This window comes from Haliotis cracherodii, unplaced genomic scaffold (genome assembly GCF_022045235.1).
Source record: "Haliotis cracherodii isolate W230 unplaced genomic scaffold, xgHalCrac1.p SCAF_11, whole genome shotgun sequence".
NCBI classification, from domain to species: Eukaryota; Metazoa; Mollusca; class Gastropoda; order Lepetellida; family Haliotidae; genus Haliotis; species Haliotis cracherodii.
Window position 1 is genome coordinate 38,147,422 of NW_027266266.1, and position 25,944 is coordinate 38,173,365.

General features: G+C 40.5%; 3 protein-coding genes across 3 annotated transcripts in view; all 3 read right to left on the reverse strand.

The window, feature by feature from the left end:
- Positions 1–1,527, reverse strand: part of LOC139455066 (von Willebrand factor D and EGF domain-containing protein-like) — a 33,621-nt gene extending 32,094 nt beyond the window's left edge. The window contains exon 1 of the mRNA XM_071236644.1: positions 1,455–1,527. Within this exon, the coding sequence (XP_071092745.1) occupies positions 1,455–1,456 (2 nt within the window). The 5' untranslated portion in view covers positions 1,457–1,527. The remainder of the gene's footprint in view (positions 1–1,454) is intronic.
- A 2,966-nt stretch (positions 1,528–4,493) lies between these two features.
- LOC139455747 (micronuclear linker histone polyprotein-like) lies at positions 4,494–11,189 on the reverse strand. Its single transcript, XM_071237292.1, has 3 exons — positions 11,156–11,189; positions 5,885–7,209; positions 4,494–4,702 (listed from the first exon to the last, which is right to left on the reverse strand). The coding sequence occupies exons 2-3, from the start codon at positions 7,194–7,196 to the stop codon at positions 4,611–4,613; spliced, it is 1,404 nt and encodes a 467-aa protein (XP_071093393.1). The 5' UTR covers positions 7,197–7,209; positions 11,156–11,189; the 3' UTR covers positions 4,494–4,610.
- A 10,873-nt stretch (positions 11,190–22,062) lies between these two features.
- LOC139455748 (zinc finger protein 271-like) lies at positions 22,063–25,944 on the reverse strand. The gene has a single exon (XM_071237293.1). The coding sequence runs from the start codon at positions 25,796–25,798 to the stop codon at positions 22,637–22,639; it is 3,162 nt and encodes a 1,053-aa protein (XP_071093394.1). The 5' UTR covers positions 25,799–25,944; the 3' UTR covers positions 22,063–22,636.

Sequence of the window (25,944 nt, forward strand, 5' to 3'; positions counted from 1 at the left end):
TTTACGGGGCGGTGGGGTAGCCTCGTGGTTAAAGCGTTAGGTCGTCACGTTGAAGACCGACTTCGATTCCCAACATGGGTACAAGGGGTACAACGTCTGAAGCCCATTTCTGGTGTCCCCGACGTGATATTGCCGGAATATTGCTAAAAGCGGTATAAAACTCATGGATACAATGTGTGAAGCCCATTTCTTGTGTCCTCCGCCGTGATATTGTCGGAATATTGCTAAAAGTGGTATAAAACTCATGTTTTCCAACTGTGAGGTCACAGCAAACCAGACAAAAATCATTCAGGCGTCACCCAGGCCTTGGAGGAGTCAAATCAACGAACGTACCTCCGACTCAAATACGGCTTCACTAAACTTTGAACTAAATCATTTAAACAGCAGAAGTTGCCAAGCAGTCACGCCAGGCACACATCAAGTATGGCATACAACGTGCACGTACGTCATCGGTCAGTACTGAACTGTTTCTGAGCATGGTCGAAATTACACCTAACAGAAGACGAGTCTGTAGTTCAATGGAAATATTACTTCTTCTCCAGGTGCGTTTTATGGTTATTAATTCATCTGCCTTGTAGTTTAGAGGGAGTGAGTTGGGTTTAACGCCGCGTTTAATAGCATTGATGTGTGAGGAAAACCTGAAGTGATGCAGGTCTCAGACGTTTACCACTTCGGTGAAACCCACGAGCACGGGTATGGTGCTGACAAACCTTGAAACATAATCGGGGCGAACCTGGATTCGAACCCACAATCATAAATTTTTGTCGTGCCCAAGGGACGCAACTCTGCACAGCGAATCGCGGCGCCTAAGATTGGGCCACCCGTGCGCCCATGTGTGTGTATATTTTACGCCGCACTCAGCAATATTCCAGCTATATGACGGCGGCCTGTAAATAATCGAGTCTGGAACAGACAAGCCAGTGACTGACATCATGAGCATCAATCTACGCATTTAGGATCGATAACATCAATCAAGTCAGCGAAAACCACCCGATCCCATTAGTCGCCTCTAACGACAAGCATGGGTTGCTGAAGAGCTATTCTTCCCCGGATCTTCACGGGTCGTGATTTCTAAACAATGAGATATTGACAAGGACAGTTGATTGTAATAGGTATGGATGACCGTTGCTCTACAAAATATATAGGACTATTCCGAAATGAAAATTACCTGAATATAAAAAAAATGAAAATATTATGAATAGCATTGAGACAATGTGGAGATCATTTCATATTAGTAGGTGGTGTTTGTTTGAAAATGTTAGTTGTTCATTTTTATAACGAAAATATTAATATATCAATTGTTCGCTGAAACATGCTGGATGATCTTGACAAAAAAACAAAACACCACCACTTTTAACAGGTAAAACGGATTCGTCGCAAATGTTGGCCACCAAATCTATTTCTCCATTCCACATGTCCCTGAGAGTGAGTACGTTACGAGAACTAATACTTACATGTTATGCTGCGTTGGCTGTCATATCAGCCGCACGGCAAGTGTCTGTGGCACAAAGACACGCTCGGCTTTATACCTGCCCAAAGGTAGTTATTATGCAGCTATTCCCTGAGCCACAAATCACGCGTGTTAAGGCGTCGACTATGTAACCGTGTTTTTTATCATTTGCTGAGTGAATTGGAAATCCCCTCGACACGGTAAGGCTGCAGTGCATGTAAGGTGCACATACATGTAGGATGGCATTTGTATTTACTATATGCTCATTGTATACACACTATGGGCGGATACCGCTTTTTTTAAAAGGGGTGTGTGTGTGCACAATTAAGAAATATTTATTGTCTTTGGTGGTAATTTATTCCGAAATAAAGATTTTTTTCGAAAGAAAACGGGGGGGGGGGGGGGGGGGGGGGGAACATTGTGAAATGCCGATGGAAGGGCATCAGCGGTCTTATTGTTTGACTGCAATATGTTCCAAAATATTCTACGACAAGCAGTTGCACATGTGGTTATTTGAATGAATGATTTGAATTATGCGTACGGATATCATGCTTCACGTGCACTGCAAGTTTTCGCCCACAACGTCATTTTACACTTGCAGCATCGTCCAAACGCAGCAACCTGCGACGATTGTCATTTGTTACGTTCTGTCGAACAATACTTTAACATATGTGACCTTCCATGAAGGTTGACTCTAATTAAAAAGACTTCGGTATATTTTCTTATGATCGTCATTTTCTGTATGTGTGAATGGGTGGATACAGAGGGGGTTGCGGGGTTGGTTTGTCAGTACAATGGTAAGGGGTCTGAGCCCTGCAACCCTTATGGGCTCTTCTCCCACATTTAGCTGCAGCGCAGTCTCCCCGCAGGTCACCTGCTATCAAGTAGTTTCCTTAGTTCTATTAGATGGGTCAGTTATTTGGTAAAGTATGTTGTTTATTGGATTGGCGAGGCCACGAAAGGATCACCGACTGATTGCGTAATGTGCCATCGAATAGTGAATCGGTGATACCTCCGTATACTATTTTATATAAAGCATAATTCTATGACCGTAGAATTACTTATAGTGGTGTCAGAGCTTATGTAAGCACCGAATCAACCGTTCACCTATTCCATACATACGTTACATATGTAAAAAACAATTGCCTTCACGTATTGTGCCCGTGTGGGAATCGAGCCCAGGTTTTGGCGTGACACGTAAATGCTTCAACAACTGTCCCACCATCGAGGACTCTTTATACTACCAGGAGAATGATTGCATCCCATGTGCTTTCGAATGGTTTATGGGTGCTACTTCCATCTCCGACTGTGTACGAATCCAACATGCTAAGGCGGTAGTATTGCTTACAGTGGTGTCAGGGCCAATGTACCAACTGACTCGCTAGGACACTTCAGCTACTCCGTAACATACGTAACATATCGAGAATGATTGCATTGGGTTTAAACGCCGCTTTAGCAGTATCACAGAAAAAGCCTTTAAGTATTGTACCCATATACTTTGTAATGCGTCAAAATAATTATGCTTCAGGCTGTTGCATTTTTCCAAGATTTCATATGAAGAAATAAACTATACATTTATAATTGACAACATGTTTCGCAGATGGTGTGTGTGTGTGTGCGTGTGTGTGTGCGTGTGTGTGTGTGTGTGTGTGTGTGTGTGTGACATTTTGCCCACTGAGACTGCAGTGTATACTGACTCAAAGCTGACAATTCCTTACTTATCCTCTGTATGCCGAGCACCAGGGTGGGTAGCAGGATGTCTTCCAAGAATCAACCAGCCATCAACCGTCCAACCAACCGACACCACCACTATTTGATGTGTAAATACACAAAGGTTATGGAAATACATGGGGGGTGACAAACAGACATTTTGCCCATGTCTAATTTCAAGTAATTATTTGAATTATACTAAGATATCGAAGTCATTTCTAAAGAGCAGAATTGCAAAACAGAAATGTGATTTTACACCGCTTCAACTGACACAATCAACGTGGGCAGGGTTAACGAACAGCGTTTCAGTGTCACGGTAACACAGCGACAGTCTCTGTGTGGAAAATATCAGGCTCCAAGACTCTGTCTCGAACCAATGAACCAATGATAGGCCTTTACATTGTTGAGTGATGTTATGAATGGAGCCCGGATTCTCGGCATTACAAGGCAACACTTTCGTCACAAGGTACCTAGCAGAGAGAGTGAGTATGGTTTTACGCCGCTTTTAGCAATATTCCAGCAAAATCACGGCGGAGGACACCAGAAATGGGCTTCACACATTGTACCCATGTCGGGAATCGAACCCGGGTCTTCGGCGTGGCGAGCGAACGCTTTAACCACTAGGCTACCCAACCGCCCCTGGATTATCAGAGCATCTCTGATTTGAGGTTACTTTTGATGAAGATGGTGGTTGTTACGATTGGACGCCTCTAGTGGTCCTGTGGGGCGGCATGGACACGTAATATATATACTATTGTACATATGTAACAGATACGCATTCGATTCCACTTGTTTTATTCCCTTACCTACCATAATACTGAATAGCAATGGGGCGGAGCAGTAATGTAACATTATTTTAATGTAAACCGCATGCCGACCGATCCTCCGCACAAATAGATCTTATGAGATGAATGCCAAATTTAATGAGAAGATTTGTTTGGTTAATACAAGTTAAAACTACAATTTGAGATCGAGCAACATTTGTTATATACGGGTCACGACTTTCGCCAGATTGAGTCGTATAATGTGAAAGTCACGTGAACAAGTGAAACTAGTGAATATGAATTCTCCGGATGCTGCCTGACACGAGATTCAGATGAGCAGGCTGAAGGAACATGTTCAGTCACAAAGGTTCTCATCATGCACATACTACTTCCACCATGTACTGAACACATAAATGTCGGGGTTATGCCGCAGGGTAACCAGGCCTAGAACCTATCCACAGCAACCAGTTCTTGTCATGACTAATCGGATCAAAAGGTCAGGCTAACATTTCTGATGGCGTGTCACTGCGTCTGCTTGCTTTCACCAATCGGTGGACCCGGCCCAGACTGACCGCATTTTTTGTTTGTTTGCCGCACTCAGCAATATTCCAGTTATTATTCAGCTTGGATACTAGTATTGATTAATAACACCCACTCACAGTATCTACATCACAGATATCTAGGAGCTAGGTGCCACATTTTTCTCTCTTGACTGGCCAGCGATTCATATGTTTCCCAAATTCGTGAGTCACTTCATATGTATACACCTGGTCAGTAACTGAAACATAAATCATCTGAAACTGAAACATTTGCATAAATTGGTAAGCAGCAACTAGGGTGCCGTGACCTTTTAAGGAAAGACATTATTGCCAGTTTGCAAAAAAGATTATAACATTGTGGGGTTTGTTTTCCATGTCTTAAGCTTACATAAGGAACTTTTATGGATTTTAAGGATTACAAGAAGTTAAGCAAAAGACGTTGAGAAACAGTGATACTGCAAATTTACACTCACACCTGAAGTTTCGAACAGAAGAACACAATATTATTATAAGGCACGTTTCCTCGCACTCACACAGGAAGTTGAAAAGAACAGAAAACAGTAATAATGCAAGTTTCCACACATTCATACATAAACTAGCTCATAACAAACGTGGTTACAGAAGAGACCGAACATCTGACATCAGCAACCGATCTATTATTAAAGTTTACGCCAACGATCTCGGGGCCCTGGTCCCACATCAAGCCGACACACTATGGCATATCTGAAATACTGTTCAAAGCGACGTTTCACCCCGACACTCACTCCAGGTGGAGGCAATTTGCTGTGTGTTGATATTGGACGTGACAGTCATGTTTTAGAAATATGCTAAGAGTAATTGTGCCAACACTTTCTGCAGTTTTCAAATTGCACTGTTGATCATCTCCCTGAACTATTTCATTCATCTTACGTTGTTACTATTTCTGCTCATTCTTGTTCAGTGAAGTACATTTTCACTTTACAATCTCGATGTAATAATGTATGCTAGACACATACACTACAATTAATAATGTACAATGAGGTGGAATAATGATGCATGTTTGTGCCAGGAACCAGGGACCGTTTCCACAATGCAAGTATATCACTAAGTTGAGACACTCGAATGTCTTGATGCTGACAGTTTGTTACGCTCAAAAAGATGAACTTTGGCTAAAGAGCTTAAGTCACTAATATTGACCGTTGTGTGTGTTGCATGATGTTATAGTTGAGAGGGTGCCAAGAACGCACACTCAGAGATAAAACACAACAATGGGTGCCTTTTTCTACAAGGAGCGACATTTCCGATATATTGTCTCATCAAAGTAAAGCATGACTCTTCTGGAACCATCATGACTTTAAAGTGCTAATTGGGCTTCGCTGTACGAACCTCTCTACAATACATATGTGCTAGTGTGTCAACAGAAGTATTTCTACAGCACTTACCTGGATCGTAATATCTTCCTTTAAACGTTCTGTTCTTGTTCAGGTCTCGAGAGGTTGATGTGTGTGAGAGACTTTGCGTTGTGTCTTTGGGTCCTGAGGTAAGAGCAGCGTCGATTGGTGAGTATCTTTTCGACGATTTGACAGGTGAATCTAGTCTATCCGTGCTCCTGAGTTTCTCTGGTATACCTTTGGATGATGTTGGAGGCGTGAAGCCAATCTGGGGTAATGCAACATCTTGTATATCTTCCATAGACACTCGTGCGTCTGGTGTTATTGGAAATTTCAAATTAATTCGATGAGATAAAGTTTCTGGCGTTTTAGACGTTATTCCCTTAATCATCCCTTTAGATGTAGATGGTTTGGAGGCAATGCTTCCTAAATTATTTTGTTCTTCTGATCTTTGCGTCCCATTGTGACATGACTGGTCTTTGATCGAGCCATGGAGCTCATCATTGCCATCACTTCTATCACTAGCTATATCTTTGACAGCGAATGAGCAAATTGATGATCGTCGAGATTCCGACACTTGGTCAAGCTCGGGACGTGGGTAGCCTCGGACATACGATTTGTCTTCCAGCGTATACCCTCTTGATTCGGACTGATGCTGATACTTATCATTCCACCCAGCATCAAAGTTGTAGACACCTTCATGCGGACAGCCAACGTTACCATGATGGACACAATGCACTTGATCGTACAACATAGAGGGTACTGCTCTGGAGCTTGTCTTGGGGTAGCAGCTACATGGCGCAGGAGCAGAAAACAAAACGACCCGTGGGTCAATAACTGGTTCACCATATCCGTATGGTCTAAACTCCTTGTAATCAAAGATACTATCTTCCTTGAAGCTGCCATCTTCTATTTTTCCGCTGGAACGAGTTCTCTGTGAATCTCTGTCTTCATGTAAGGCTTCATGGTCAGGAGCTGATGAAATCTTTGAACGTTCCTGTTTTGACTTCCTCCTTTCTCTTTCTTCCTTGGATTTGCCACTTGTAAGTTGGTTACTGTCCCTTGGATTCTCAGGCACAGTTTTGCTAGAGCCTCTGCTCGCTGGTTTATCCTGTTCGTGATTCTTCTTCCCTTCTTGCTCGCTGCTTTCCTCTTTATGAGAACGACTTTCAGCTTGTGGGGTACCTGATTGTTGCCTCGGGGTTTGATTTATGGATGAACCTCTTTTTTGAGCCTCTGGTGATTTTTTTCGGGATTGCTTGCCACCCTTCAGTGAACTGCTGTCCTCTCCTTGAGGCTTGTGTTCTGTTGCTGTTTGCTTGGTGTCGGCAGCTTGACTTTTATTCGTTGGACTGGACGGCATGGCGATATCACGTCTGTAACAAATAATGTTTATTAATGTAGAGCCAATATGAATATAAAACCATTTGTCCGGTTTTGATAATATTCCCCCGTGTTTTTATAACAATTACCTGAGGTTGCCATGTTGACAGTGAGACAACACTTCACAAAACTGTTGTACATTTATTTATGGTGCTGGAAATTAGTAGATATTGGTAAAACTTATTCAGGGTATCCTACAGCCAACGAAAGAATCGGACATGAGTATTTGTTACCAAATATTGAAAGTAAAATTAAGTCCAAAATGCCTCTCACAATCGGCAGGTGACCCGTGAAGATCAGGGGTAGAATAGGTCTTCAACAACCCATTGTTACCGTATACGGTGACTATGCTTGTCGTAAGGCGACTCGCGGATCGGGTGGTCAGGCTCGCTGACTTGGTTGATGCATGTCATCGTATCCTATTTGCTTGGATCGATGCTCATGATGTCAGTCACTGGATTGTCTGATCCAGACTCGATTTACAGACCACCGTCATGTAGCATGAATATCGCTGAGTGTGGCGTTAAACAACAAACAAACAAACAAATACAATCGGCAGGTCCTATCGGTGAGGCCCCACACCGTGACAGTTACACGTTTAATGGATCATAAACCAATTATAATACTTTCATTGTGTTCAGGGCAGGGCGTGTTACTCTCATGGTGAGCTCGGCATGACGACAGTCTGGAAATATTTTACTCAAAGTACTTGGTGGGTTGGTTTTAACGCTGCTTTGGGGAGCATTTCGAAACACAGGGGTTTCATAGTCGCATCAACGATGACGGACGCAACGTATTTTTAAAATACCTAAATCACAATGTTCAGCAATGACAAGGTAACCAAGACAACGTGTTATGATAGTGGTCGTAATCCAGTGTATACGTGTGCAGTGTTAGGATATCAGTTGTACTTATTTGTGTTATTATTGCTGCATTGATAACAATCGCATCTGGCTGGTGAATTGTTAACAGTCGGGCTATGTATGTAAACGCTGTACAGTATTTCAGTTGTATCACTGCGGGTCAGCTTGATGTGGATTACGCAAAAGTGTTAAATGGAAAAAAATGTAATCATACACTAATAGTGAGTGAGTGAGTGAGTATTTCAGATACATCACGCATATCAGAATGATGTGGGAGGAAAGCCCGAAGTGATGCAGATCTAAGACATTTACCACTTCTGTGCTGGCGAACCTACTAGTAGGAACATAATCAGGTCGAACCGGGATAGGAACCCAAGATGATGGGTTTCTGGCATGCCCAAAGACGCAGCTCTGCACAGTGGGATGGGGTATTCTTAAACTGAATCTCCACCAGGGAGTTAGGGTTGCTTAAAAATGCGTCTTTTTCGAATTGCAAATCTCGATCAATTTAAGTTCCTGATAAATACAATAAATTGAAGAGAATGGTTAAAATACATGTACAACAAAACGTTAATACGCTCGATCCATTTAACAAACATCAATAATCAACCCATAAATCATAGTAACCAACGGTCATATTAAGACGCTGACAAAACATATTCAAGATGGTATGCGTCCGCCCACGGCAATCAAAGTGTTTGGTATTAAACATTAGCATCAATATTGACAACGGGTGTGGTTTCCTACCCAGGACGAAAGTGTATTTAACGTCAATAATCACACAATACCATTACAGTTGTGGTAGGTTTGTCAGCACTTTGTTTGTCAGCACTAAGGCAAGGCTGACATGCTAAATGTTGGCTTTGTTCGAAGTCATTCTTTCACAGCCATACAGAGGCAAAGATATTTTAGATGGATCGGCTTCGGCCTGCTCAAGCAATTCTGTGGTGTCCTGCTTTTTTCACATCATTTTTCTCCCATGGGGATTCCGAGTAAGAATAGCCCCCAGCATTCTATACATGCAGAACGGGCCACCAAGTAGACCGGGTGGTCAGGCTCGGTGACTTTGTTGACTGTGTGTCATCGTATCCGGACGCTGTGGGATGTTGCTCATACCATGAATCACTGGTTTATCCGAGAAGACTCCATTATATACGGACACGCTGTGATATTGCTGGGATAATGCAGTGTTAAACAACAGCTAAAACATAACCCTAAAGTTACATCATTTCTCGGTGTCATTTTTGCATATAAGCGAGAAGACAACGAGTCGAGGAACACTAGGAATCGGCGTCTACACATTTCGTGGTGGCTTTTTACGGCTGTTGGTCCTTTAAGCCATTGGTTTCTGAACCTAGATTACCTACACTGCGAAAGTTAGGGCTACAACTGGACGGGTGTTGCCATCGTGCCATGTGTTTACTTTATCAATCAAGGTTTCGCCAGTTCAAGGCCTGCTCAACATGTGCAGGTCTTTTACTTTTGCGGGTGACAGCGAGCAGAATGTTTCTCGTAAGTCTCTTCTCATACAAGGATTCCAACCACTAAACTTCCTAACAGCACTACAGATGTCCTCCAACATGAGATAGACTGATGATCAATATAAAGGGAACAGATATCCTGACCAATTGTATGTCAAGGGGTGAAGATCCGGTGTCGAATAGGTCTGCAGCAACCCATGCTTGTCATAAAAGGCTACTATGCTTGTCGTAAGAGACTACTAACGGGATAGGGTGGTCAGGCTCGCTTTCTAGGTTGATGCATATCATCAATCTCAATTGCGTGGATCGATGTTCATGATATCAATCACTGGATTGTCTGGTCCAGACTCGATTCTTTACAGACCGCCGTCATATAGCTGCCATAGTGCTGAGTGCGGCATTAAACAACAAACAAACAAACTACTAGTATTCTATATACTATTATCGGCTTTGCTGCTTATATCAAAATACATATCTTAAGACCCTCAATTTAATTTAATTAGTGATTGATATTAACAACGATAATCGAGTCTGGATATGGCAAACCACTAGTCGGGATACAATGGCCCACACACACTGTCAGCAAATTCACGAAGTCTGACAACATCCTTTTTTAAGAGCGCTCTTCCGACAAGCACAGGCTTCAAGGTCAGGATAAACAAAGATGCTTCCAACAAGCACAAGTTTAGGCATGGTTAAAAATCGTCATGTCAGGTCTTACCTTTACAGAAGTGCAGTAGCGTCGCTACTCAGTACTCTTCAAGTATATTACCCTACTGCCTCACTCCACCCGTGTTTAATCATGACGATATTGCTTGCGCTGGTTCCATGTCGGTTAGGGAGCAAGTGTCGGTCATTAATTAAGTAAGACGGCAGTCAAACCCTTAGAGACTTGTATGATAAAGACGTTCTGCGCTGTTACCGACTCTCCTCACGAACGCTGTTCCGCCACAACTGATCGAAGTGTTCACAGATGATCAATGGGACAGTTGCCCGTGGCATGCATACCAAAAGGATTGTTAACTGCCGAACGGGCGATAGCGGGCAGAGTTAATTAACACTAACACACGATAGAACTATAACTCAGATTTACGGGTATAACTGGTCACATTCTCGCTTTACATCGTCAGAAATGTCGAACTTTCCTTCCAAATGACTTCCTTTTTTTATATCGATGTTGATAGATTATATAAAATGCTTAAGATGGGAATGTTTTCTTCTGTTCGACAACCTTAAAAGTATCGTTACTAATGCTATGCTATGTAAATATCACTACTAAAAGACATATACCACTATGAAAAGGTAATGACCACCAAATTCTTTCAAATTACTTCAGTGAATCTGTCATGTGATCATTAACTCATTTTGAATAGTATGTCTTTCAATATTGATAGTTACATTACATTACATTATTGAAAGACTAGATTGCATGTTCAGAGTATGGACTAATATATAACGCGAAACAGTTCATATATTACCAACAATAAATAGTTCTATTGATGAAAACAGCTGCAAATAGATTCGATACATGTTAAAAGTAAGCATTTTAATCTTATTGTTAATAGCTAAATTATTTACAATTTCTACATACTCACCAGGCGTTCTTGAAGCGAGCCTGTGAAGTGAGCATGTCAATCGGTTTTACTCCTGGTGAAAGCATACAGGTCACCACACACGAATGTGGGTAGATTACGAGTGGTGATTACAGGCAAGGCTGATTACACTGTTGATTATCCGAGTCGTTCGCCCTCCAAGTCACGTCACAGCTATGTTTGTTTTGTGAAAACGTGAGACAGACATACGTTTACAAGGTGCAACTTGATAAGAAACGATTGTCCCGTAACCCTTCGTGTGTGCGAAACGTGATAGAAATTATGAAACTTTAAGGTTCTTTCCTTGTAAGAACAAATACAAAGGGAAACGTTTTAGAGTTGTTTGACAAATAGACATCTAACGTTTGTTTATTGTGTAGAAAGTTAAGTTACCTGTGTGATAACGTCCTTGGGGGTATGTTAAATTACCCGCATACTGAGATGCCTGTAAATCAGACTGTTATAATAAATCACATAAATCCCCAGTTGATGTCAAGTCTTTCTCATTGGAACCTATAAAGTTCATATTACGTCCCAGGTAAGGGCAGGGGGGGGGGGGGGGGGGGGGGGGGCGGCTCGGGTGGCCCAGTTGTCTAAGGCGCCTTGGGGGCACGCCAGAAACCTATGATTGTGGGTTCGAATCCCGGTTCGCCCCGATTATGTTTCTAGGTTGTCAGCACCATACACGTGCTGGTGGGTTTCACCGAAGTGGTAAACGTCCGAGACCTGCATCGCTTCGGGCTTTCCTCACACATTAAGCTGACATGCTGTGATACAATTGGCATAATGTTAAAAAAAACGGCGTTAAATCCAACTCACTCAGGTACTGATAGTTTTCAACAGCGAGCCGCCATCGGTGTGTGTCATAGCCAACTGTGATAATATATCCTTCGCTTCTGTGCATAGCCAAACCCAAACTGTACAATCAAGAAAGGAGACACGACTTCACAACAGTAATCGTGCGAGGGAGGAGACCGCCTCCATGGTTTAATGGTAGAGCGTCTGCCCGGAGAGCGTAAGGTCGGGGGTTCGTTCCCCGGCCGCATCATACCAAAAGACGTTAAAAGATGGTACTTCTTGTTACCCTGTCTGACACTAGGCTTTAATGGGCTTAAACAAGGACTAGTCGGCATTAATCCGGACTAGCACATGCAGCCACACATACACACACGTCGCTATATTTGTGCAATAATGATAAAAGCGACGTTAAACCTCAACGGGACAGAAGGTTTCTGATTAACGGGATCCGGAGTACGGGGGTTTCGCTATAGTACTGTTTGTTTGTTTGTTGTTTTACGCCGCACTAAGCAATATCCAACTGAATGGCGGCCTGTAAATAATCGAAGCTGGGCCAGATAATACAGTTATTAAGTCTTTGAATGGCATTCAGAAGTGACACACATATGGATGCCAACTTCTTTAATATGAGGAAATACAACGTTTCCTAATTTTATTATCTTATTACTTTTGTTGTCCTCAATTGAACATACATATATGACCTGATGGAGGAGTAAGCATATACACCGAAACGTTATCTTTCCTCATAAATCCATAAATACATTTACCTGAATACAGTTATTGACATCATGGTATACGATGACATGCATTAACGAAGACAGCTTCCTGGCTGATTATTGCAATAATTTATCTGTGAAAAAATATGTGGCGGAGGGTCGTAATCCCATGATAGACCCGACTGTGGTCGCTGCTTCTCCGGATGACAGACAAACTGACTTTTAGGTGTGCCGAACTCCCGACATACACCAAACAGCTGGCAGTGCCCAACCGCAGACTCGAGAACTATTTACTACTATTTTTACGCTGCCCTGTGATAACTATGGTCATGTACTTCAGGGTAAACAAAAGAGTGTGGAGATTAAATAAATCGTAAGTGTACCAAATAGTTTACAGTTTTTCTTCCCATGTTCATATATATAACGATAGAAGATTTTCGAAGCAGGTGTCACTTTAAAGGGACGTAACTCTGAATCACTTCTTGCTAACATACTTCACTTTTCCATCAGTTGGGTTGGATTATTCAGTTGTGAGAGTGAAAACAAACCTGTCGTTAGTGAAAGAAAATCGGTCGTCAGTAAAACAATTCGACGGGATGATAAGGAACGCGGAATTAAATGTCAAAGGGTACTGCGTCAGAACATTCAGTTCCCTGACGTGAGAGGGGCTTCCGAAGCGCACGTAATATCTCACTACGAAGCAGAACTTAAAGGGGCACTGATCTAACGCCAATCCCCCGGACTGGTTGTTGCCTTTGTTATTGTTTTTTCCCCCGTGAGTACCCGGATGATACGCAACGCAACTGAGCGTGACCAGAGACTGGGCTACCGTCTGCAAGGACAGCTAAATAAACTTGGAGGCTGGAGGCAATATTTGTTTTACGCATTTTTGCATAAACACTGATTGGTTAACTGTGATCTATAAAGATTTCGACAAAGGGCGCATGTTAAATAATTTCTTCAGCCTAAACAAACAGACAAAAAGAACGGCGGAGCTCAACGGAAGTCGTCATTTGGAAATACCCCAGATGGTTATAGTTTAATACTAAAAAAAGTATCCATGCAGTGAAAGCATTTTCGGATTTCGGATTGTGTAATACGATTACTACTCCCTTGTTGTCATACACGTTTTCTCGTATAACCCTACACTTGTGTATTTGTCGTCATTCACTTGATGCTCAGTTAATGAATTTATTACAGGTACAATTAGTGGTAGCACCACTTAGATTACCTGACAAAGGTTCTCATTTGGCATTTATTGTGTCTGGGGTAATTATTCAATCTAAATCCAGGTTCGAAGTGAGGTTATGTAATATGCACGTGGCAGCCCAGCAAGAGATGAATGATCAGTTGATTTACTTTTTTTTGTAAATCAACGGATCGTTCCTAGTCATCAAAGGATTAACAGAAAATACGTTGATTGATTAATCACTGTAATCTTGCACAGTGGATATGTCAAAAGTGAGTGTTTACATGTCTAGGTTTACTAAAACAAAGGGAATACACTCATATCATGGCGTGAAGTGCCGATGTAAAAACAACATACAATTTGTTCAAAGGGTTAACTGATAATACGTTGATTTGTTGCTCATTGTTATCAAACTCAATGGATTTTTTAGGAACCGTCGACGTAATGAAAATAGTTCTCACGTGGCCTTTCTCAGCCGACCCTTGAGACTTGACACCCGAAACGATATATATCTTTTAGAATATTTGATAGTTACAAAGACACGTGACATCGAATAAGTTATTTTGTATAGCTGCAGACGAGTGGGATATTATTCCTTTGTGTTGATATTCAAGGATACATTCCTCGAATAAGGAAGCTGCCTATTTATACACATAAATTTGGTAAGTTGTAATTATGGTATTTGCATTTTGTTTTCCTTCATTTGAACCGATTCGTTCTTGTTTTTCTACTTCTTGGTTGGGAAATTCTTCAATGCGCGATAGACGTTGTTTTCACAGGTCATTTCCTTTGTAAGCATGTATAGATTACCGTCAATTTGTAAAATGTGATTCTCTCAGGCAATTTTTAAAATGTGTAAATATTTCAGTCATTTTGACTAAAAAAATCTGTCCAGATTGATTAAGACGATCAAAAGGGCCTACAAACATCACAACAGATTATTATGTAGGATTAGAAGCCAAACAACATAGAAATGTACTTTTCAACGTAACATTTTCAGTCTCTTGGTGATGACATTAAACATCAAAATGTTTGGAATTCGTTATTATAATAATACAGATGGAAATGTTTTTCAGTCACTTTGTAAAATAACTCAATATTTAGACGTTTAATAAATATGTTACACATTTTGACAGTAAAAAAATATACACACTATAAAAAAAGCAATGCTCAGGTGAAATATTTACTTTGTGTTGCAAGTCAAGATAGTGTAAACGAAAATCGCAAAATTACCAAGCAAGTGACTTATCAAAACTTCGTCACCATTACCGATGCTACCCACAAAGATGCCTACATTTCCTTATTATCTCGAAAACTGTATTTCATTTTGTTGATCAATGTGACCATACGCTCTTATTACTACCGGTATCCATAAAAGTGACTAATGCGCTTACCAATGGCACAACAGAGGTCGCGAGCTAGTCTAGATTTCTGCTCTACATCCGGGTACTCACTGGGAAAAAAACAATAACAAAGGCAACAACCAGTCCCGGGGAATTGCGTTAGATCAGTGCCCCTTTAATAACAAAACGGAACTCGCATGTTTCGAACATGTTATTTATAAGTTTGTTAATGGCTTGCTCATTGTACATTTGACAGGCAATTAATAATACTATTACTGTTATAATCGTAGTATGTTTCACTGTAATACTACAAATTGTCAAAAGATGTACAAACATGATAAATATGTCAACACAATATACTCATTTTACTTCCAACCATGTCATAAGAATCATGGGGAAACATGTCTTCACAATGATCTCCATTGGACAAAACACTGCCATAAAGTACATACCTATTGATTAATAACAAAAGTATATTGCAGGTACAAGATAAGCAATACATTTCATAATCTACATGCACCTTACCTTTTGCAAAACAAAATAAACAAGACAAAACTTTTTATTGACTTTTTTTAAAGGGGAAGTGTACACGCAAAAATCACTTTCTTTCTTTTTCTAAACAAAACGCAATTTTAGAATTAGTTAGTATCTGTGTTTGAAAATATACACTCATTTTTTTCACAGTGAAAGTAGGAAGCTCACAATAGTGTGAAAGTGATATGCCGTTATGAGGCCTTCGTTTTACGAGCGAATTAGGCCTGAGTTATCCCCCTTAGATTATGACGTAATTGGTGCCAATTCAACTGGGTCCCTGTCTATTCTCAATGCAAAAGATATCAAGGACCAGTTTGCGGTAAAACAACATGGTCTACGACACACTCGGGCGCAGGGTGACTCAGTATAACACAATTCTGGCTGGCATCTGAGATGCTAGAATCACAAAACTGTACCTACACCACGTGAAGCGGCTCTAACAAAGCATGATGACGTCATAATGTTTATCAATTGGCACCAATGACGTCATATTGCAAGGGGCATAAGCCATGGTGTTTTTGTTATGGAAATAGAACACTTGGTAAATGTGAAAAATATAAATCGTTTTAGTGCAAAAAATATGTTAATTAAATATGATGTTTTTATATTTTTGTCTATGACACTTCTATGTTAACACTTTTAATGTGGAAAAAGTACAAGAAAAAATGGTTCATTTTCGTGTGAACTTGCCCTTTAAGGGGTTTCGTGGTCAATATGCAATTGGTAAGGGCAAAACATTTGCTCCTAAAATCTTCACAATGGTAAGGGTTAATTTACTATAAAAAAACTTGAACAAGTTATTGAAGAAAACATATTCTATGGGAGTAGAAATGAAAAAAATAATATTGTGTAACACAAACTTTCTATTTTTATGGTATAAATTCGTGATATTATGAGTAGACCTGTCCACACAAAAACAATTTACATTTGTCCGTAATGTAAACGGTTTGTCTACAAACATTTTTTTGTACATAAATGTGAGGCCAGAACAATTCAATGTTCCACCTCTAATATTTTTGCCATTTTCTAACAAAAAATCTGTAACATTATAGAATCATAATGTCTTTGATCTCAAAATGTACAGTTACCTGAAGTGGAAGAATGTTATGGTTCACCCCAAACTAAATTACAAACGGGTGGGTGTGTATTATATACAAGAAAACGCGAGAATAATTACAAATTTACACATTGGTCTGGTCACTGTGGCAGTGAATTATCAATTTAATATCAATGTGCATCAATTTGTATCAACACATCAAATATCATTATTCATTCATTTGTATCAATATATCAATATTAAAAGTTTAGATATACGATGACATCCCAAGCACAACCTTCAGTGGTATTACATGTATTGACCCCAATACCAACACTAGATTGATCGATAGAAGGGAAATAATGAGTGAGTGAGTGAGTTGGGTTTAACGCTGCTTTTAACAGTATTCCATTTATATCACACTTGTCAGCTTAATGTGGGAGGAAACCCCGAAGTGATGCAGGTCTCAGATGTTTACCACTTCGGTGAAATCCACCAACATAGGTATGGTGCTGACAAACCTAGAAACATAAACGGGGGGAACCAGGATTCAAACCAACAATCATAGGTTTCTGGCGTGCCAAAGGTACGCAACTCTGCACAGAGAATTGCGGCGCCTTAGACGACTGGGCCAACAGCGCCCTCAGGGAAATTAATGAAACATGAATCTACTATATTACTTGAGAAAACAGATTGAAATGAAGATGGGTGAGCCATATACACTAATCTAGAAGTTAGTAGACTCCCATATCCACAGCTCTAAAACTGTACAACATTAAACATGATAAATACTTAACCAAACATAGACAGAAGGTACTGCCGATCACCTCGATGCAACACTCTAAATTTTAATTTAAATCATAATTTTAAGTTTACTCTTAAACAGAAATAGGCGCACTAGAAGACTTGTAGTGTAGGTTAATGAGTGTTAAGGCCACTCAGGCGGATCCAGAGGGGAGATTCTGGGCATGGACTTCCCCCTCTTTCACATCTGATGGCACTTTGTATGGCCATTTCCTACCATGACTACATGTTGATTTGGTTGTTACAGTAACATAATGGTTTACATTTAGTGTTTTGGGGGGTGGGCTTTAGGAGGGCACATCCCTCACCCCATCTCCCACCCCAAAGCATACACACACACACACAGAAGTTACAAATGGCCCAAGTGGTACTCCCCCTTTTATAAAATCCTGGATCCGCTCCTGGACACAAGAATTACAGCACTTTAACAACCATCTTGATGTCAACCAGACCAAACATCAATAGCCCAAGAATTGCTCCATTTTCATTGTAGGAGCAATATGATTTCAGATACATCAAACATGCACTTTTTATTAACAGTGTGATATGCCTGAAAAGGAGCAATCTCATTAAAATCAGATCTAAGTTCTTGCTGCACCTAAACTTTGTTCATTAAAATCAGAATAGTAGTAAGTGAGTTGGGTTTTAACGCCACTTTGAACAGTATTCCAGTTGTGTGTAACAGCATGTCAGGTTGATGTGGGAGGAAAGACCGAAGTGATGCTGGACTTGGATGTTTACCACTTTGCTGAAACTCACAGACATGGGTATGGTGCTGACAGACACAGAAACATAATCGGGCAAACCGATATTCAAACCCACGATCATAGGCTTTGGTGTGACCAAGGGACCAACTCTGCACAGTGAGTGAGTGAGTATGGTTTTACGCCGCTTTTAGCAATATTCCAGCAATATCACGGCGGGGGAAACCAGAAATGGGCTTCACACATTGTACCCATGTCAGGAATCGAACTCAGGTCTTCAGCGTGACAAGCGAACGCTTTAACCACTAGGCTACCCGACCGCCCCCTGCACAGTGAATTGTGACACCTTAGATGACTGGGCCACCCACAACCCACAACTGAAAAATATGTTGTGGAAAAGGATGCATTTACTGTCAGTATACTGCATATCACTGATATGACAACTGGATGTTTAACATTGATTAATGGGTAAACAGGAAACTTGAAAAATGTATTACCCTGCAAACATTACACCTTGCCATGACATCATTTATTTCACAAATTTCACTGACAGTCATTTAAGAAGAAAAAAAGTGAAAACGTGAAAGTTAACAGCAACAGATTGATGGGCAGACGGAAGATGGAAACCATCACTAAAGGTCACCTTTTTTGGGTGGGTGGGGGCTGGGGGGGGGGGGGTTGTTTACAGTATCTTAGCCCAAAAATATATATAAATAAAAAAGTCAAATTTTTGCTTTGATTTAGTAGTATTCTAAAGTTTTTATAATAGTATTTCAAATAATTTGTTCACATTGACAGTGACAGTAAATGAGGTATTTTCAAAACATTTACTTACAAGCAACGGTAAATGTAAATACCTCCAATTAGTGTATGTTGTCACTGACACACAATCTATCATTTCAACACAGATTATACTAAAGTATATCAAGTACCATGACATCTCATTCAAGTCAATTAACATAACAATTTAATGCAAAATGATTAATTATGCAAAAGCATATCTCCAAACAAAACAACTCACAAGATCACAAGTAGCCATGGTAAATAACGTTAACAACTTATGAATAATCACACGTCACAGTTAGCCCAATTACTAGCTTACATATTAACCACTGCCTTGGCTAAAATAATATTAACTTAATCATTAAAAAAAGAAATAAAATATACATACACAGACACAATAGTTGACAAAACAAGCAGTAATCGTGACATGTATTCTGTAAAAAGGAATTTTTTGACTGGCCATAATAATGTGAACATAAATAAAGAACAAAACATGGTTACAAAGTCATCATGTGCATGTGTCAGTGTTAGACTTTTCAAAAAGATAAATACATATATAGCATAATGTATAGTAACAAAATCACAATGAAATCACAATTTCATGAATTAATAGATCTTTAAGCACCTAACACATGTTCACCAGTTGGTACTCACAGAGGACTACATGCAAAAGGTCACAATGCTATTAGCCAGATCCAAGTGTTGGTTTGTTACTTGTTTAATGCCACACTCAGCAATATTCTAGCTATATGACGGTGGTCTGTAAATTATCGGGTCTGGACCAGACAATTCAGTGATTGACATCATGACATCAACAATTGGGTTTGATGATATGCATCAACCAAGTCAGCGAGCCTGACCACCCGATCCAGTTAGTCGCCTCTTATGACAAGTATAGTCGCCTTTTACAGCAAGGATGGGTTGCTGAAGATCTATTCTACCCCAGATCTTCCCCATATGTGAAAGGCATCAACCATAGACACCTGGTACTGTCATGGTTATCTGGAGGATGTGAGCAAATAACACAGCTGTCACATTAATCTGTGGTCACAGACATGTGTGCAGTTTGTTTATTCACTGTTGGGACCTCTGGGGAGATCCAGGGTAGAATAGGCCTTCAGCAACCCATGCTTGTCGAAAGAGGCGACTAATGGGATCGGGTGGTCAGGTTCACTGACATGGTTGATACATGTCATCGCATACCAATTCTAAACTGACGCTCATGATGTCAATCATTGGATTTTTACAGACCGACATCATATAGCTGGAATATTTCCGAGTGCGGTGTTAAACAAACAAACAAACAGATGAGAAAGCTGGTTTTATAGATCAACAACACGGATTATACCACATATATTTCACTGCCAACATCAAACATTTGGAAGGTAACCAGACCAGAATTGAATATTATTTGCTGACGAGTGATAAGAATTAGAGCTAATTGTCATCCGTAACCATGGTAACCTAAACAGATCTATGATATGTCTCGGACGACTTGGCCATGTTGCTTTCTAAGCACCTGTGTTAAAATCTAACATACTGTGACATTAACAACACACACTTCCTAACATTATGAACATAGTTAATTTTGTCATGAAACTCACCATAATACAAAACATTAACACCAGAGAATAACTTCTGATTATCCAATGAAGCAGATTCCGTTGGGCACAAAGGGCATAAATAGCGGTGAAAATGATATGAATGGATCACTGAAAACAGTGATGACACCAGGTGTTTGTGAAAAGGGTATGAATGCTATAACCATGATAACCTAAACAATGCTAAACAAAACATGCAAAACATTTTTGCAAATATGTGCAAAAACAGAAGTGTCCCCTTAACCACCATTTTCCTCCAACCTTCAGAGCTACAGATAAGTTGCCTATTTGCGTACAATCAGGGTTGGAAATTGGCACTAGTCCTATGGTCCTTGCTAAACTGCCAAATAGTTAGGGTATCATAAGGACTAGTAGAGTATGCCATCTTTAAGGGTTTTGTTATATATTATCATTATAAGGACTAGTGGACCAAAAATGTTAGTTTCTACCGCTGGTAAAATATCCCCCAAAATGTTCAAAACCCAATTACATTTAATCAACTTGCATACAGAAACGCATGCATTAAACAGAGCTACAGATAAGCTGCCTATTTGCGTAAAATACCCCCCCCCCCCCCCCCCCCTCCCCGACCCCCCAAAAAATGTTCAAAGCCCAATTACATTTTATTAACTTGCGTACAGAAATGCATGCATTAAATTAAAAAAAGCACGTGATAATACCCAATGCAGCTTTTTCAGCATGTGTACAACTGAGCTAATTCCCGAAACACAATTATGTGCTTTTCTGAGTCCAGCCTATACTTAGAACCGTTATATAGATCTAAAACATTATTTTATTTTATTTCTCAATGTTTACTTATTTTTGGAGATACCAAATAGAGTGATGAATAGATGAGTGAACAAATATTGGTTACCCAATGAAAAATGAAATACCCAATCAAAACAGAAACGTTTGAGTAAAAACTCAATTGCTCAAACAGTTATCTGGAGCTCTGAATCTTCTTAAAAAGTCTTAATATGCCACCATGTACATGATGTACCTGCAATTATAATAATATCACTTCCAGACCTTTAAGAAGCCAACTTCCTAAGATCCAACATTCTCATGATTCTAAATGTAACACTGGCAATGAATGATACCACAACAAGATGACTTTGTTCTTTGACAGATAGGCCATTATATTTCACGTTGTTGGATTTGTAAAAACAACCATGCCTCAGAAACTGATAATGACCACCATGTTTTACAAAAACTTGACCTTGATCGGTCATTCTCATTTTCAGGGCCCCATTTTAAAGCAGGTATCTCCTTATAAAAGAAACAGGTGAACAAAAAGTCTCATGCCAGAAGTCTGGGTAGAGGTAAGCATGTCTCAGAGCCTAATAATGATATAACAATGGTATACAAAATTAAAAACTGAATGCTGACCTTTATAAAAAATGTTGGCAAAAATGTAAACCCAAACTTACTTTGGAAGTTTTTTTCTATCTTGTGACCTATGACCTGTTCATGACTTGTGACAAAAAAGAAAAAATATCTTTGAAGGTATTATCTCTAAGGGAGCGATCATTTGATATGTGGGGGTGGGGTCTGGTCTTTTATCCCCCAAATGATGTCCCTTGAAGACGCCTGAAAACGTTAATTGTGCTTCTGACTGTTTAAAAAGAAGCCATTGCTGCAAGCTGTTTTGGTAAAGATAATATTTACGCTTAATAGTTTTAATTAAAACAGTATGTGGTTGTGCAGGTGTAGTTGAAAAAGAACAAGTCTCCATATAAAATCCCAGATATTCGAAAAATAACAGGCAGCTGCAGCAGTGGCCAAATTCAAACAAAAACCTGACGGAAGTCTCTTTCTTCTAGGTAACTACTGCTAAATAATGGATCCTAAGAGTAAATGATGTCAGTCACCGTGATCTACTAATATGACCAGTTGCACATATCTAAAAGCAGGTCTATAGCCACGGTTACTATGTTGCTTCTTAATGAAGAATGAAATTACTTTCTCTGGATAACTTACAGTCCTGCTGGTTGGAGACTTATTCTGTTATGCTCTACCTCATGGATCTTGAGAGTAATGAGATCCAAGAATCTCTTTCCACACACATGACAAGCCCTTGAACCCCTGTCCCCATGGCACAGGTCAGCTTGCTCCTGGTCAGTCTTCCCATCACAACTGGTTGTCTGGTCAGTATTCAGTCTCCAATGTCCGTCATTGGTTTCCTGACTATTTGTAACCAAACTGTGAGTCATTGTGATTTTCTGAGCAACCAACTGACCTTGAGCATGCAGGTATCTAAGTAAGTCATTGCCCATGGTGTCTGATGCAGCTGTATGTATCTTCTCATGTTCTGTCAAGGACAGCGAATCACCAAAGTCCTTATTACAGGTGTAACAGTAAAGTTTGACCACCTTACCACTGCTTTTACCTTCCACAATCATCTTGTTTCTTGGCTGCCGCAAATCAGTGATGGTTGGTTCAGGTGCATCGTCAGCACCTCTAGCTTCAGTCTTCACATGGGTAGCTTCATGAGAGGTCAGTGAAGCAGCCTCACTAAACCTCTCACCACACTTAAAGCAGGGAAATAGCTTCATTGATGACAGATCAGGCGCATGTGCAATAGCTTCATGTGATCTCAGTGCGTTAGTTGTGTTAAATATTTCAGGGCACTTTTGACATGGCAATGGTTTCAGGTCAACAGGGTCAATGACCTGCCCCTCTGTTTGTTTCTCCAGAGTGTTTCTGTCACAAAATTGGGGTTCGGCTAAAATAACAGGTTCGTGAGTTGTCATGTGGTTATTTAAAGTCTTTACATCCCCAAAGGGTTCACCACAATGTTGACAGATACAAGGCTTAATATCCACCGGTTCTTGTACTGACTGACTAGTGGTAGATGTATGATTTTCATTGTGCACTTTAAATGTAACCTTGTCTTCAAAACGTTCCCCACAAATTTTGCAAGAAAAGGTTTCAACACCTGAGTGATCAAGCATGTGTTTGTTTAGTGACTTTAGATAGACAAAACTTCGGTCACACACTGTACATTTGACTGGCTCTCCTCTTGGTTTGCCTCTGGCTTTCGCCAAAGGCGATTCTGCTGTACTTTTTTTGAGTGGTTCGGGAGTCCTTTCTGGCAGTTGGTCTGCTGTCCTTGGCAGTGGTTCCTTAGTCTCCTCTGTCAGTGTCTCTGTGTTTTTTTCTGGTGCTGTATAATTTGGTGCACACTCTTTAGGACTCAAAAGCATCTCCTTCAACTTGTTCTGTGGTGGATTCAAATGCTTTCTCGTATGCTTACGTAATGATTTTAGTAAGACAAATGTCTTCTTACAGACAGTACACTTGAATGGTTTCAGTCTTTTCTGATGGGTTGTTTCTGTATTGGAATGCAATTTCATGTGAGTCTTTAGAAACTGCTTATTATCACTGACAAGTCCACAGGCTGGACATTTGAACATTTGCTCATGACAATTTGAGACAATTTGTGTTTTTTGTTTCCTGAAGAGTTTAGAGCGAAGTTTATTAACTACACCAATACTTATATTGCTACGTCTGCTGTTATGAACATCAGGGACAGGGAGATCGGAAACAAGATTAGGACCATCACTAGAAGACATCTCGGAGGCTTCATGCTCTGTCTTCACTTGAACACATTCACCTGGCACCTGAATGTTCTCATGAGAGGATTCTCCAGCTATTACAGGTGTCAAGGTAACACAGTTCAAATCACACTCCTCACTACTGCTGACTGAGCTGAGAGATGCAGCCTCGGGATGTAGAGACATGTGAGAACGAAAATGCTTATAGTAGGAAAATTCTTTGAGACAAAATGGACACTTTAAACATCTCTTTGTCTTCCCATTCTGGACCTTCTCAGGGATGCCATCACCGGTATCAAGGTTGACCTGTCCCGATGTAAGCAGCAGGCTGTCATAGTGTATCTCCATATGCCTGTTCAATGTCTGCTGATGCTGGAAGGCTTTTCTGCACAAAGGACAGGAGTACGGCTTCTCCCCCGAGTGGGTTCGCATGTGGATCCTGAGACTACCCTGCAAAGGGAAAGCCTTGGAACAGATGGAACACACATGATCCCTCTTTCCAGAGTGTATGATCATGTGCTTCTTCAGAGAGGTTGGACGTGGAAAACACTTCCCACAATCTGGACAAGAGTGGAGTCTCTCTTTTGTATGCTGTTGGCGTTTATGTGCACCCATGTTACTTGCGGATGTGAACCTTTTCTCACAAAAGGGGCATTTATATGGTTTTTCTCCTGTGTGGGACAACATATGTTTCGTCAAACTGACTGACACAGGGAACGATTTCTCACAGATTGAACACTTGTATGGCCGTTCTGTGCTATGTTGTGTAGCCATATGTCTTTTCAGTTCAGCCTTAAAAACATATTCCTTTTCACACTGATCGCACTTAAAGGTCTTAGCGTCATGATTTCTCATATGTCTCTTCAATGTAACCACTGATGCAAACTTCTTGTGACAAACACCACATTCATATGGTTTAACTTCTGCATGCTTTTCCATATGCATCTTCCAGCTATCAATCTGAGTGAAAGCCTTGCCACACACTTGACAGTTGTAGGGCTTCACTCCTGTGTGACCACTCATGTGACGCTTCAGTTGATCATGCCGCAAGAAGCTCTCATCACAGACCGTACATCGATATGGGCGCTCCCCGGTATGAATACGCTTATGCATCTTCAGGGTGTTGGAGTGAGTGAATGATCGCTGACAGACATCGCATTTGAATGGCTTTTCACCAGTGTGAAGTCGCATATGAGTTGTCAGATTTACATAATATCCAAACATTTTGTGACATACTGAACACCTGAATGGCTTCTCCCCAGTGTGGGTGCGCATGTGTGTTGTCAGGTTGATCAACTGATTGAACCTCTTCTTACACACATCACACTCAAACTTCTTCCCCTCTTGCCCTTTCTGTCCTACATACTTATACGACATTGTTCCACTACTGTTCATCCATGTACTCATCCCAAATATGTTGGTTTTGGACTCTGATTTCTTCCCATCAGAGTCATCAATGAAGTCAGGATCAGAACCGGTGTTATCCACGTCCTCACTGTCTTGAGTGTAGTCCTTGTCAGAGTTGTCTCCCATGGCATCAGATTCCCCTCCAGACTCCCTGTCTTCTTCTGGACTCTCCATCCTTAACACTCGGTCACGCCTGTCTACACATTCACTTAGGAAGAATTGTCCACAAACATTTATATTCCTTCATCCAGTCAAGAGGTGTGGGCTGATCATACAACATTCAGTGGCAGGATATTTTACATGTTTATTTCAATCTTTAA

Coding starts and splice junctions, on each gene's coding strand:
- LOC139455747 (XM_071237292.1), bottom strand. CDS start 7,196: ATGCCGTCCAGTCCAACGAATAAAAGTCAAGCTGCCGACACCAAGCAA. Junction 4,703..5,884: donor AGGAAGATATTACGATCCAG/GTAAGTGCTGTA, acceptor TTTATGTTTCAG/TTACTGACCAGGTGTATACA.
- LOC139455748 (XM_071237293.1), bottom strand. CDS start 25,798: ATGGAGAGTCCAGAAGAAGACAGGGAGTCTGGAGGGGAATCTGATGCC.